Source organism: Echinops telfairi, unplaced genomic scaffold (assembly GCF_000313985.2).
Source record: "Echinops telfairi isolate 266 unplaced genomic scaffold, ASM31398v2 ScPeMD7_70;HRSCAF=299, whole genome shotgun sequence".
NCBI lineage: Eukaryota > Metazoa > Chordata > Mammalia > Afrosoricida > Tenrecidae > Echinops > Echinops telfairi.
Window position 1 is genome coordinate 73,001,635 of NW_022103968.1, and position 15,039 is coordinate 73,016,673.

At 52.9% G+C, this 15,039-nt stretch overlaps 1 protein-coding gene across 2 annotated transcripts in view; it reads left to right on the plus strand.

Moving 5' to 3' along the window:
• KIAA1671 (KIAA1671 ortholog) overlaps window positions 1-15,039 on the plus strand; it is a 136,750-nt gene that overhangs the window by 14,226 nt on the left and 107,485 nt on the right. Inside the window, exons 2-4 of one of the 2 annotated variants that reach the window (XM_045291314.1) lie at window positions 3,490-5,020; window positions 7,609-7,696; window positions 9,851-12,649. In XM_045291314.1, the coding sequence (XP_045147249.1) occupies window positions 3,540-5,020; window positions 7,609-7,696; window positions 9,851-12,649 (4,368 nt within the window). In that variant the 5' untranslated portion in view covers window positions 3,490-3,539. Of the gene's footprint in view, window positions 1-3,489; window positions 5,021-6,572; window positions 6,592-7,608; window positions 7,697-9,850; window positions 12,650-15,039 lie in introns of those variants that run through there. The other variant, XM_045291315.1, reaches the window with a different exon arrangement.

Genomic DNA, 15,039 nt, shown 5'->3' on the forward strand with positions numbered 1-15,039 from the left:
TCTCTATGGCATTTTTTAAGCTCTCCCATATGTACATCAAATGCTGTCATCGAGTGAATCCCAACTCTTAGCAACCCTCTGTAGGCTTGCTGAGACTGTGCATCTTTGTGAGAGCAGACGGCCTCATCTTTCTCCCATGGAAGGGCTCATGGGTTTGAACTGATGACCTTCTGGTTAGCAGCCCAATGCTTAACCCACCCACCACCAGGGATCCCTTTACTAAGAGCCCCCAAACCCAAATCCGCTGCCATCAAGTCAATAGGACAAACTAGAGCTCTCCCTTCAAGCTTCCAAGGTTGTAAATCTTCACAAGACCAGACAGCTTCATCTTCCTCCTGTGGAGTAGCTGGTGGTCTGAACCATGGACCTGGTGGTTAGCTGTCCACCACTTAACCTGGCAGCGCTGCCAGGGCTGTTTGTACATGTACGTACACATACGTACATATCCATGTACATGCACACACACATACATACAACTCAAACTCACTGCCATCGACCCTATAGGACAGAGTAGGACTGCCCCTGGGGGTTTCTGAGACTGTAACTATTTATGGGAGTAGAAAGCATCTTCTTTTTCCTTTTGAGTGGCTGGTTGTTTTGAACTGCTGACCTTTTGGATTGCAGCCCAATGCATAACCACCAAACCACCAAGGTTCCCGCATATACATACACATACGCTTGTACATATACTTACAAGAAAGCCTCAAAAAGTTCTAGAAAAAAAATCCATTATCTTTTAATTACATTTTCCTGCAACTAAGGTCAACCGTTCAAAACCACAAGCCGCTCTTCAGGAGAAAGACAAAGCTTTCTACTCCTGTAAAGTTTTCCTGTTTTGGAAACTCAGAAGCAGTTCTATCTTGCCCTGTATGGTTGCTGTGAGTCAGCATCAACTCGATGTTTGGTGTGTGTGTGTGTGTGTGTGTGTGTGTGTTTGTGTGAAGAGAGAAAGGGAGGAAATGTGCAGGTGTACATAATCCTGGATATCAGTGGCATTGACGACGCTGCCCATCTTTCCCAAACCACCCAGAGCCATGCCACTTCCTAAATAGCTCCCGTGATTTTTTTTCTTTTAGTAGCTTTCTTGATATAATATTTACATATCATGTATTTCCAAAGTTAAACTACTTCTAAAAAGAGTTGTATTTACATCATCACAATCCACTCCATCTCCTGAATCCTGTGATCACGCCCCAGTTCCCCTCTCTTCCCAATAAACCGTTGTATCAGTTATTGTCTGTATGCATCCTAGACTGGGAGACCTAACAAAAACAATAACAATAAAACCAAAATGAAACAGAAAGAAGAAAAACAACAACAATAATATAAATATAAAAATAAAGAGTAAGAAAGCAAAAACCACCAAAACTATTTTAAAAGCCAGAGAAGAAATTTCTTTCTTGGAACAATTGAGAAATATGAGTGTAGAACTAATTCAGGTTGGGTAAGGAGAGAGGCCAATTGACCAAATATCATATTATTACCATGGCTCGATCCACCATAATCAAGGTTATAGTAATTTCTGACTGATAGTAAAACTGTCTGAGTCCCTCACCTATGACTAGAGTTATTTGCCAGAAACCCAATCCAAGCAGACACTGCAGAGGGATTTTGTGCCCCACAGTCCTCCATAACCTTCTACAAGTTGGGCGTCACCATGTACGCTCTGGGACTTTTCCCGTCATCATTTTTGGGCTTTGTTGCTGTCATCTTTGGATCACACAGGCTGGTGTGCTTCTTCCGTGTGGACTGCTTAGTTGATGCCGCACTTAGATGGCTGTTTGTTTGAATACAAGCCTTCAAGACCCAGACACGATTCCAAGTGATAGCCAGGCACTATCTGCTTTCTTCACCACACTTTGCTGCAGTACCTTTACCTTCAATGATCTCTTCGTGAAGGCGAATGTCGAGTCAGGGTCTGTTATAAAAACCAGCTCTTCTTGGATTAAGGCTAGAATTATGTGGGCATCCAGAATCCATCTACTTGTCCCTGGGTTATGAATGACTCTGGTTTACTTTGGCGGTCATATTATGACAAAAACAATAAACAATACCAGAAACAACAAGATCAACAATAACAACAAAAAGACAAGAACAAAACCAGTTTATGAGAATATAGTCCAACTGTAAAATGCAATCCATGAGATATTGCTTTGTACAGATTGATTTCTTAATTGATTGAGCTCTGTTTATATTGAGCATGGGGCTTGGTGCCAGGTGAAAATTTCCTGTATCATCTTTACAAAGGGCAGCTCTTTGTGACTTCTTAGAAAGGCGGAGTTGACAGCCCTCTATAGAAATACAGGTGGAGGAAGCCCGGGGAAGCCCCTCTGGTCACTGACGGACCCGGGGTGTGAAAGCCTTGCTCTCGCGTGGAGTGCACTGGGACTAGGGTTGTTGCAGATGCAGTCAGGTTAAAAAGCACTCTCACATTACATCTCCCTTATGCTCCATTTAAATTTATTCTAGTTTTTTAATATTTTCTGCTTTCTTTTCCATTGAGTTTTTTACGTTTTAATTTGTTATTCTTGTTAGGGGCTTTGTGTGTGTTTCGGGGGGCTGTATTTTAATGTTTTTCTGTATATGAAATTCTGGATAGGCAAAATTTAGAAACAGTAATTGGATTAATGATTCTTTGGAAGTATGGCAGGGTGGTTGGGTGAAATGGGGCGATAATGATAGTACAAGAATGAAGAAAATGTACTAAAACTGGTTGTGGTGATGATCGTACAACTCTTCCTGATGTGATTGAACTATCGAATTGTATGATATGTAAAGTATGTGCCAATAAAACCGATAAAAGCAAAAACAACAAACACCCACTGCTACTGAATCGACTCTGAATCATGGCAGCCCTATGGGACAAAGTAGAACTGCTCTCTGGGGTTTCTGAAACAGGAACTCTTTATGAGAGTAGAAAGCTCGTCTCCCTAGAGTAGCACGTGGTTTCAAACCGGTGACTTTACTGTTAGCACCTCAAAACTTAACCCACTGCAACCAGGCTTCCTCCTATTAGAACCCCCAAACCCTAACCCACCCCAGCCAAGTGGAGGAGACAAAGTAGAATGCTCTGCCTTTTGGGTTTCGGGGCCTGTCAATCTTTGCAGGAACAGAGAACCTCATCTGTTTTTTGGAGGAGAGGCTGGTGTGTTTGAACTAGTGACCTTATGGTTAGCAGCCCAGTTTGTAATCCACAACACCACCAGGGCCCCTTTTATTTAGAACAGGCTCCTGTTACTAAGAACCCTTATCCTCCCACCATCACCACCAAACTCACTGCCGTGGAGTCGATGCTGACCCATAGCAACCCTGGTAGCACAGCGTAGAACTGCCCCTGTGGGTTCCCGAGACGTGACTCTTTATGGGAGCAGACCTGCTGGTGTGTCGGAAATGCTGGCCTTGCCGTTAGCAGAGCAGTGTGTCGCCCACTCCCCCACCAGGGCTCCACCGTTGACTGAAAATTTAAATGCCCTCTTTATTTTTTTGTAGCATCAGCTTCTCCATTTTGGGATGATCTACATGGCGCCTCGGCTGTAACCATGGTGACGCGGGTCCAGGTGGGGTCCCTGACATCCCAGACTGGAGTGCCAGGCCTCACTGAGATCACCAAGGAGGCGACTCTGAAGAGGACCTACTTCTGCCAGACAGAGGACTCCCCAGGGGCTCCCTCGGCCAGGCATTTGGAGGGGAAAAGCCCCTTCAGGAGCCCAGGTCACTTGTTCCCACTGCCGAGACTTGCCCCCAAACCCTTCTCCAAGGAAAAGGCCCCTGATGTGTCTCTGAGGCCTGGTCTGAGCAGGCCATCTTCCTCCGGTGGCCCCTGCGAGGGCGTGGGGGCGCAGGCTGTGGACGCGAGGATGTCCATGTTGGTGGGCCAGGAGGGTCCGAGGAGTTCTGCTCTGTTCCACAAGGCCACCTTCCTGCGGCCCAGCCCCAGCGCCATGGCTCGCTGTGAAACCTCCCCAACCAGGCCCACTCTGGGAAAGGAGAGGGCTGCGGGGTCCCAGGAGCTCCCTGCTGGCTCCCCGCCTGAGGTGGCTGCCAAGCCGGCCCTGCCGCCCAGAAAGCCCATGGGGGCCCTGCCCCGATCCACTCCCCAGTCAGAGGAGACAAGGCCAGCTGTGACCCCAGAGGCCAGGGGCCCCAAGGAGCCGCTTTGGAAGGCCAGCAGCGTGGAGGAGGCCAGACCTCGCCTGAACAGAAGGCCTCTGTCGGCCATCTTCCTGGAGTCAGCCCAAGGTGGCGCAGTCTTACTGGGGAGGCCTCCGCCCGCCTCTCCCGAGAAGACGTGGGCGAGGAAGCCCCGGCCCCTGTCCGTGGAACTCACAGCCCCCTTTGAGAGCAGAGGGGGCTTGCTTCACAAGGTGGCCAGCGGTGGAAATGGGACTCCAGTTGGTCCCGCCTCCTGGAATCGGGGAACCGACAGGCCCATCCTGGAGGCGAGCACGGACATAGGAACACGTTCAGCCAAAGCAGAGAGTCCCCTTCGTGAGGAGGGTTCAGATTTCCTGGAGGTGACCCCGCGAACCCGGGACCAGAAGGAGAGGATGCTGTTTAAGGCGGTGGAGACAGGCACCCCCAGGACCCCGGGGGGCTCAGCCCAAGTGGTCCCCAAAGACAACCAGGAGCTTTTCAGGGAGAAAGCCAAACTGGACAGGGAGCCCAAGGAGGCGCCCGAGTCCCCTTCTCCTGGGCCTGGAAAGGATCGAGAACCTACGGGGAGCCAGAGCCAAGTGGCCAATGGGGTCACCCTGGAGCGGGGACATGGGCCCTCCAGGGGACGCATCAAGAAACATAGCAGCAGCCTGTCTGAGGAGGAAAGTACTTTGGCCTTGGCAGTGGGGTCTGCAGTCCCCCTGGCTCCCCCTGAGACCCCCTCAGCCCCCCCTGAACCCATGAGGGGAGGTCTGAGTGTCCAGAAGCAGATCAAAGGCTGGGGGGCTGAGAGTGTGGAGGCCAAGCCGGAGGCCAGGAGGAGTGTGTTTCCGGTGCGGCCACTGTCAGTCGATCTGACCAAACTGTAAGTGAGAGCCTTGTATGGAACTTGGCCTGCTCAGCAAGGACCCCACAGCTCTGTGCCTGGCCCTTGACTTCCCCTTCTCAGTTAACTCGCCCAACCCGATCAAACTCAACCCGCCACCGGCAAGTCAATGCTAAAGACTCAGCCACCCTGCAGGATAGACAGAACTGCCCCTGGGGTGTCCTGGGCTATCAATCCTTATGGACGCCAACAACCTTGTTTTCCTCCATGCTTACCTCATAATGCCACCAGGGCTCCTTTTTCCCCGTGAAAAACTCACTGCTGACTAGTCAGTTGAGACTCACAGGGACCCTACAGGACCAATTAGCATGGCTCCTAGGGTTTCCAAAACTGTTCGTCATTACGATAACACACAGCCTCATCTTTCTCCTGAGGAGCACCTGGTGGGTTTGAACTGCTGACCTGGCAGTGAGCAGCTCAACACTTAATCCACTGCAACACCAGCTTAGTTGAGGAGGTCAGGAATCTGGATTCAGGATACAGGCTTTGTGGGAAGGCAGGTTTTCTGTTCTTCAGCTTACTGAATCTGTTCTTTTTACATCTCAAAAGAGATTGATTTAAGACTGAACCTACAGGAAAACTGGGCGTCAGAGAGAATTAGAACACCGGAAGCCAAACCCATTGCATGGAGTTTCATTCTGACTCATAGTGACCCTATAGCACAGGGTAGAACTGCCCCTGTGGGATTCTGAGATGGTAACGCTTTATGGGACTAGAAAGACTTATCTTCCTCCCATGGAGCAGCTGGTGGGTTTGAACCACCGATCTTGTGGTTTGAAGCCCCACCTGTAACCCACTGTGCCACCAGAACTTAAAGTAATGACTCAGAATGATGCAGATGTTCTCAGTTTTCTGACTGGAATGATACTGGTCACATATCCTGTGAAGAAGTTTACTAAGGTCTTGGAAACCCAGGGGTGGGGTGGGGGGTGGTGGCTATGAGTCAGCATTGACTCATTGGCAGTGAGTTTGGTTTTGGAAGGTTGGCCCCGCCTCTGCTATCTCCTCCTACTTTGTTTTCCCACAGGCGGATTCTCAGCCACAACCCTCCATGTCACATGTCCCTGGGTGTGACCTGCAGGCCATTCACATACTTTGCCTAAGGTGCACGGCCCACCCAGCCCTAGAGCCCCCAGCACACAATGTCTGCTCTTTGCCTTGGGAGATTCTGGTCCAATTGATAGGAGTTGGGGCTCATGCTTTGCTAGATTTTAAAGCCCCCACCCCACCAAGTGATATCTTGTGCGGACAGGCGGGAGAAACCCGGAGTTAAAGGCACTGGGCCTAGCGGAGCTGGGACAGATGTTTGCTTGTCCAAGGCCTTCTGCCAGGGTACTCACCCCCCTAATTCCCATCAACAGGAGAGTGGAGGCTCCCAGGTTGGTAATGCCCCATCCTGGGGTGCCTGGCCCCGGGGAGACTGGCCCTGTCTTACTGCGTGTGGACTACAGCCGCTGGTTGTCAAGCACACTGATGCTCCTTCACAGGGATTTCGCAGCTGAGCCTTTTCAAAGGAGATCGCCAGGCCTTTCTTCCACGGCACGTCAGGGGTGGGTCTCACTAGTAGCTGTGTGTTGAACCACTAGTGGGTCTCCAGGGACAATTTCAGGGCTGCAACTTCCCACCTCACCCCTTTCTCTGCTGTCCCAGCCTTGAGTCAAACTCTTGCAACAGCCTTGGGCATCCACTACCAAGAATGCTCCAGAGAAGGAAAGTTCCAGCCTCTGTCTCTCTTTCTCCCCTCACTCCCCCACCGGGCGAGTCCAGAGACCGAGGCCCGTGGAAGGATATAGTGACTTGGCCAGCCAGAGAGGGAGAGACAGACCCGTGGCTCCGCATTCCCCGTTCCCGACGCTGTGACCAGGCTGCCATGGACTGTTGTTGGGCTGGGACTGGTAACCATTAATTATCCCTCATGGGGCATCTTCACTCTTCTCTAAATGCCCTCATGTAGCTATTAGGGCCTCTGGTTGCCTCTTATCTGCCCTGCAGAGGAGGTTGAGGGGGTGTTAATTATACCCGTTCTATAGGTGAGGAAACCGAGGCACAAGGGAGGCCAGCTCCTGCGCTAGGCGCCCGCAGTGAAGAGGTAGGAGAGCTGGGACTAACACCCTGGTCTCCTTGCTTCAGCCTGGGCCTCGGCCCCCACAAGATGCTGTGTTTGAGGTAGGCTCTCTTTACTGTCAGGAGCCCTGCTGGCACTGTGCATAACACTTGGGCTGCTCACCAAAAGGTCAGCAGTTCAAACTCTAGGGGAGAAAGATAAGCCTGTTTGGGGGTGGGGCAGGGGAACGATGGGGTTAGCTGCTCCTGGAAGATTGACTGCCTAGGGAACCCCAAGGGTCTGCCCTGCTTTCAGTTCTGTAGGGTGCTGTGAGCGGGACCTGACTCTGGTGCAGTGGGTTTGGTCTGGGAAGGGACTTCCTCTGGTGCCGGAAGCTGGGCAGGGTGGTTTGATCATCTGGAGGCAGATTGCACCTCCTGAGTTCTTGCACGAGTCATGGGGTGTGGGCCGGGGGCAATGGCAGCTGCCAGCCCCAGAAGAATAAATCCCATGTCTGTACCAGGTTTTCAAGTGCTGCATCCAGCCATGACGTCCAGTATGAGAAGTGTCCTGAGCCAAGTACAGAGCCTCCGAAGGACTCCAGAGCACAGGTAAGCAGTGACCGATGTGTTCCAGTGGCTCCTTCACCACCAGAGATGGAGATGCCCACTCTGAGCGCTGGCCAGCCTGGGCAGAGGGGCTCAGAGTGGAGCTGCGCCCCTGAGCACTCCCGAAGGCTGGTTTTTCCAGAAGTGGTTGCCAGATCGTTCTTCTGAGGCATGTTGAGTTGACTTGAACCTCCAACCTTTTGGTGGGCAGCACCCCCCAGGGACTTCTGGCTGCTCAGATGAACTGGAAAAAAGAGCTTTCCCGGTCTGTTCGTTGGCCTCAGGAGGCATCAGAAACTTGGCATGCGTGGTGAAAACTTTTTTCCCCTTTAATGCCAGGACTTTCAAAGGATCGTTGGGTGGATGAGAGTTCCGTTGTTGTCTGTAGGTGCCGTCGAGGATTTCTGACCCGTAGTGACCCTGTGTACAACCAAAGGAAACCCGCCTGGTCCTGCACCGCCCTCACACTTGTTAAGTCTGAGCCCATAGTTACAGCCATGTGACCATCCATCTCCTTGAAGGCCTTCCTCTGGTTTGTTGCCCATCTACTTTACCAAGCATGATGTCCTTCTCCGGGGACTGGCCTCTCCTGACAATATGTCCAAAGTACGTAAGATGAAGTCTCGCCGGCCTTGCCTCTCAGGAACATTCTGCCTGTACTTCTTTTAAGCCAGATCTGTTTGTTCTTTGGGCAGTGCATGGTACTTTCAACATTCTTCACCAGCATCACCAGCCAAGGCATCGATTCGCCTTTGGTCTTCCTTAATCAGTGCCCAACTTTCACATGCTTATGAGGTGATTGAAAATACCCTGACCTGGGCCAGGCACACCTTAGTCCTCAAAGTAACCTCTCTGCTTTTCAATTCTCTAAGTAGGTCTTATGCAGCACATTGACCCAATACAATGTCTTGTTTGATCTCTTTGCGACCCCATTGGGCAGAGTAAAACTGTCCCTTGGGGCTTCTGTAGCTGTAAATCTTTATGGGAGCAGCAGCCTCATCTTTCTCTAGAGAGGTCGGTTAGAACCACCTACCTTGTGGTTAGTAGCCCAATACCTAACCCACAGCACCACCAGGACTCGAGTGAAGGGAATATGTTTTGTGTCGATAAACCTATGTATATGTGAACTGGAGCCCTGGCAGCTGTATTCTTTGACTGACCCTCATCTATGCATAAAAACTGTCATCATAATCCAGAAAGTGGTTACGAGTTAGGCTGCAAACTGCAAGGTCAGGTGTTCAAAACCACTAGCCTCTCCTTGGGAGAAAGTCAGGGCTTTTTGCTTCCATCAACAGCTACAGTCTCAGAAACCCACGGGGGCAGTTCTACCCTGTCCTGTAGGGTCACTGTGAGTTCGCATTGACTCGATGGCAGTGAGTTTGGTTTTTGGTTTGGTCCCACAAGAAGACAGCCTCATCAAACAGCTGCTGAACAGGCGTTTCTCCAGAGCAGCTACTTGGATGACTGACAAGCTCATGCAAAGATGTTCTATCAGCTACTCGGGAGATGCAAGTCAGAGCCCTCATGAGAGACCAACTCACTCCTACGAGAAAAAACAGAAAACACCAAACATGGGTGAGCTTCTTGGAAAATGGGACTGCCTCATCCACTGCATGTGGGAGTGCAAAATGAAGCCCCATGGTGGAAAACAGATGTTTCCAGAAATGGAGCAGAGCGCTCACGCCTAAGCGAGCAGACTCCACACTAACAGCCAGAGTCCTAGAAGAAGCAAAAGCAGGGTGCAAGCAGGAAGTCGTCTCCTTTGGTTTTTGGTCTGTCGCTGTCGAACTTGCTTGTCCCACTGAATTGGGCTTGCGGGCAAAGAAGAAGTCGTGTGAGGACATGTGCCGCTCCGAGGCAACAGGTTTAAAAACCGTAATCATGACCCTGGAGGGCTCCCAAATTTGGAAGGCAGCTAGGCTCGCCACGATACCAACAATGCGGATGGGCTCCCAAATTTGTACCCGGGTTTTTGTCTTGCCCATTTCATCACAGCCTCACCCACACTAGTTGCTTTCATTTCCCCCCCTTTTGTGGTGTTTTTGGTGTTTTAATGTTGTAAGTGGCCATCTCGGTTATCTCACATCCTTCTTCCCATTTGGAATGCTTTCACGTAGGGTTGTTTACTTACTTGTTTTTTTTTTCTATTTTTGGCAGAAGGAAGGGCATAATGTGGATGAATCATCAGCCCCCAGGACTCCCCGGAAGCAAGGGCCACTCCGGGAGAAAGCCGGACAGCCGGAGCAGAGGGATGGCTCTAACCAAGGCCCCAACGGCTGTCCGCTGGGAGGCACAGTGGCAGTGGAGTCCCTGTGTACTGGTGGCATCACTGTGGAAGATGGCGGAAGCTTCCAGAAAGTGTGGGCCACCATGTTTGAGCATCACGTTGAAAGGCACAGTGTGGGTGGGCAGGCGAGATGCTGCCCCTCAGCCACAGTCCTGGGCGATGCACCTGACACCCACGCCACAGGGGGCAGGCCCAAGCCCGACAGAGGCTCTTGGCTGGGCACGGTCTCACCTGGAAAGACAACCCCCAAGAAAGACAACGCGGGGCAGCTCGAGAGGCCCAAGGTGGAGAAACTGGGACGGACTGACCTTTCAAATAGTAAGCTGACGCGGGACCTTCCAGAGCAATCTCCTCAGGGGGAGAGGTGTAATAACACCTTCTGTAAGCCCTTGGAGAACCTGCCCACATCGCAGAGGGTTGAGCCGAGGCTTGATGTGGCGCACACCGTGGGTGAGCGCGCCCATAGTGAGGCTGTCCCCACGGCTCCCGAGGAGAAGGCTGTGAGCCTCCGGAGAGGCACGGGTCATCTTGTGCTGGAGAGGCGGCTGTCGCTCCAGGTGCCCCCTGTTGCCCCAGAAGGCAGTGTGGAAGGTCCACCTGTGTCCGTTCAAAGGGCCACCTTGATCTGGGAAGCTCGAAGCACCCATGGGGCCACGGGACTGAGGCCTGATGTCCGAGAATCAAAGGATGCGCATAGGCAAAGTTGCTCACCACCCAAGTGCACAGAAGGGGTTTCAGTGATCTGCAACAATGCTGCCCTGCTGGGCAGTGAGGAGGGAGCCTCGGCCAGGGCCTGCCTGCCGGAGGCCTCCACTGTGAGGGTGGCCAAGGCCAGCGTCCATGAGGTCCAACCTAGGGGCCAAGAAGGAACCAGAAACCAGTTGGGAAGCGACTGTGTCTCCAGGGAAGAGAGTGGTCCACCCCGGGGCTGCCCTCGAGACCCTCCTTCCTGGGCTCAGGACAAGCTCTTTGACATTCCAGCAAAGGCAGGTCCAGGCTCGTCACCCTTGCAGAAGGGGCCTCTAATCACGGCCACCGGCAACAGCAGCAGTGACCCCAGGGACCTGGAAGCGAGGGTGCAGAAAACGAGTAACTCGGACCAGAGAATGGAGAGGTGGCGGCGTCGGACTTTGCCGCATGATGTGAAGTTTGAGGAGTTCAGCTTCCTGGCTTCAGAACCCTCTACAAAGGGGGGGCCGAGGCAGGCTGGGTCGGTGGCCTCCAAAGCTGGTGCCCTGAGGAATCCTCCGCTGTCCCACGATGGGCTGAGTGCCCAAGACGTGAGCCCAGGCATGTCAGCCGGCCAAACGCTTCCCCTGGGAAAGCCAAGGTCTCCCGTGGAACCGAAGGCCACCTTCTTTGCAGTCACGTATCAGATTCCTGATGACCACAAAGCCAAGAGTGTTGTGAAGCCGGGGCTGGAAAATGTGACGGACTATCCAAGCAAAGCCCCTCGGCCGCTGTCATCTCATCCTGTCGTGTCCACTTCAGCTTCTCTTCACCACCAAGAGCATCGGGAGCCTCTGGGCAGCGAGAAATGGACCAAGGGCAGGCAGAGTGAGAGTGCTGGCCTTTCAAAGAACTGGAAGCCAGGTGAGCGTCGACCTCCTCCTCTGGGGGATAAGGTTCCGGATCCCTCCATCATTGATGTCGACGCTTTCCGGCTTTACCAGGGCTCGGCAGGTGGCGCCACTGGTTTCCAGAATGACAGGAAGGACGGTGGGAATGAGCTGGCCTCCAGCGACACTCTCCAAACCACCCCAGCTTTCCAAAGGCACTCGAAAGCCGGCCACCTTGTCCGACGGAAGACCGTTGTGGTCAGCGAGACATTCCTAGGCCAAATCAAAGATGGCTACCGATCCACTGTCCTGGACATTGATGCTTTGATGGCCGAGTACAGGGAGCAGGCGGCGCGAGGCCCAGGAGAGGTACAGGAGCGGGAAGAGAAACCCGTGGCTGACGTCAGCAGCTCGTCCCCGTGGAGCCGGGGCCATCGAGGGGGGTTGGAGCGGGGTGAGAAGAGTCCAAAGGGGACACCCCAGACAGAGAGGGTTTGGCAACAGGCCAGGCTGACGGAGAGAGACCACAATCCCATTAAGCAGCCGGCTGATAGCCTGGACTGGGCCCCCAACACTAAATTTAGCCCTCCCCTCTGGTCTTTGCCTGACCCCGCTCCTGAAACACCCATACGGACCTTGCCCAAACCCGGGGCCCCCAGGAAACGCGCCACAGGAATCTCTGGGGAGAAGAAAGTCTTCGCTAGTCGGCACCATAGCACCACGTGTCCAAGCCACCCAGCCGATTCCAAGGCCTCTGGTCAGAACGAGCTGGTCAGGGGACCGAAGGAACTGGCCAGGTCACCCCCTGCTGACCGGAAGAGAGGGACCCTGAGGAGATCTGTTGGGAGGGGGGATGAGGGCAACAGTGGGGCCCAGTGGAGGGACCCCCAGAGGACCAGCAGGAGGTCACCACTGGATGTCAAGCGGGCCTTTTCGGAGAAGGGTGCCCCCACCCAAATCCAAGAGGGCCTGTGCATCCTGGAGGCAGCCCGAGAGAGGAGACGTGAGGAGATGGAAGAGAGGCCCGGTGGCCCCAGGGGCAGTCTGAAGGCCCAGGAGACCAGAGTGGAGCCCTGGAAGCGGGAGGCGGGGACCCAGGGCGGCCACAAGGTAAGAAGGCCATTTCCACTTTGTTAGATGTTGAAACTTCACAACAGCTCCAGCCTCAAAGCCTTGTTCCGAAGCACCTGGAAGCAATGCTCCCTGGTGGTGTTGTGGTTTGCGTTGGGCTAGCTGCTCTGTGGAAGAAAGACCCCGTAAGGAATGGCAGTCTCGGAGACCCGCGGGAATGTGTGTTTATTCTGAGCATGGCTGGGAACCCAGGAGTATCTAGTCAGGCGTCCCTATCATTCCCAGCTCCACTTGCAGGCGCCTCAAACGTGGGTTAGTGGGACAGGTTTGGCCCATCCCCATCTCCTACTCTTTGTGGGGAGGGGTGGCAGAGGGGAGAGGCCATGGCGGTGGGCCCGTTGGCTGTGGAAAGGTGACATTGAAGGGTCGGAAGGGCACCTGGCCTGGCCCCATGCCTGCAGGGCCAGCCTTGGCTGTCTACCCTGAGCACATAGGTCCCCCAGGAACCCTCGTTACCAGGGGAATCCTTGGCCCGGTTTTGTGCATCTTCCTTCTCTCCTCCCCAAAGAACCTCCGTTCTTTGTTTTTGGAAGGAAAAGGGAAATATCACCCATAAGATGTTCCACATCCACACCTTACTAAGCCAAACCCAATCCAGGCCAGTCAAGTCTGTTCAACGCACAGCGACCCCTTGTAGTAGAGAGCAGAAGTGCTTTGCTCCCTAAAGCTTCCTTGGTGGTATACTTTCTGAAAGCCAACTGCCAGGCCTTTCTTCTGCAGCACACCAGCTGGGTTTGGCCCTTTGACCCCTAGGTTAGCAGTTGGGTGCAAACTGTGCCACCTGGCATCCTTTCAGTCTTACGAAAACCAAACCTATTGCCATTCAACGAGTTGACCTCAAAGTGAGGTCTCAAAGTGACCCTTTAGGACAGAGGAGAGGGAACCCCTGGGGTTTCTGAGGCTGTCAATCTCCACATAAGTCAATTGCCTCATCTTTCTCCCTCTCAGCTGTTCCAGGATTCACTGACTTTGAGTTGGTCTGCTAGCCTCAACGTCGGCAGTTCAAACCCATCAGCTGCTCTAAGGTTCTTACCAGCTGATTTTTTGGGGGTGGGGTGGGGGGAATGTGGTCCGAAAAAGTTCTCGAACTACCAACATTTTATTTAGCACCAGAACACTTAACTATTGTGTTGCTCTTCAAGGACTGTGAGGGTCCCCAAATAAAGATAAGCAGAGGGCATGTGAGAGGTGATATTAGGGAGCCAGACGTGCTCTTCATGGTGCGTACCCCACCCTCCACCCAAACTTTGCTTCCTTTACAAAACGAGCCACGTGGAGAACGTGAGACAGCCTGGAGTCTTCATTTACTGACCTGTGAAAATGCTTGCTATTCAGACACAACAATAACAAAACAAACAAACAAATTCACTGCCATGGACTTGATCCCAACACATAGTAATCCTATAGGACAGGGTAGAACTGCCCCAAGGTTGTCGGTCTTTACAGGAGCAGGCAGCCTTATATTTCTCATGAGAGGAGGCTGGTGGGTTTGCACTGCCGACCTTGTGATTAGCAGCTGAAAGTGTTGCTTGCTAAGCCACCAGGGCCCCTTTCTAGAGTCCGAGTGGGGGAAATGACAGGGTTCAGATGGCTGTGCGTAGCAGAATCCCAGTTGCCCTCCATTTTCTCCAGGTAATGGCGAGGGGGCTTTTAAAAAGTGCACGGACAAAGCCCCCTTTGAAGCTGGCTACACACTCGTGTGTGTCTGAATGGGTTTGGTCCTGGTGAGCGCTCATAGAGTCCCCACATGTGACAAGTGGCAGGAAACAAGGCTGGTGAGAGCCCAGGGGTGCACGGTCAGGCACTCACTTACTAACCACCCAGTGTCTGGCGAGCCCATAGGATGAACCAAACCCACTGCCTTCAACTCCATCTCATCTCACTCCCAGCAACCCCCAGGACAGCGCAGAACTGCTCCCTCAGGTTTCCAAGTCTGTCCATCTTTATGGGCACCGACAGCCTCCTCTTTCTCCCGCAGAGTGGTTGTCGAGTTCAACGGGCTACCCTTTCTGTTAGCAGACCAGCCCTCAGCCCACTGCACTCCCAGGACTCCATCCTGCAGAGGTTACAGCTTAGGACACTGTGGTGACATTCTACTATGAATTGGAATCAACTCCATGACGTTTTGGGTTTTTTCCTCCCTGGTGGTGACATTGTGGGTTAAGTTTAGGTGTGGGTGATCTAAATCCACCACTCAGGGAGAAAGATGAGCCAGTTGGACTCCCGAAGAGATTTGTGCACTGTCTTAGTGGGTTGCTGTGAGTTCAAATCTACTCAATGCCTGGCAAGGCTGAGGCCAGCCAGGCCAGCCCCAAGCAAGTGCCCAGGGCGTATGCAGTCTTCCCCCTGGTGGCAGGACGGCATCATGC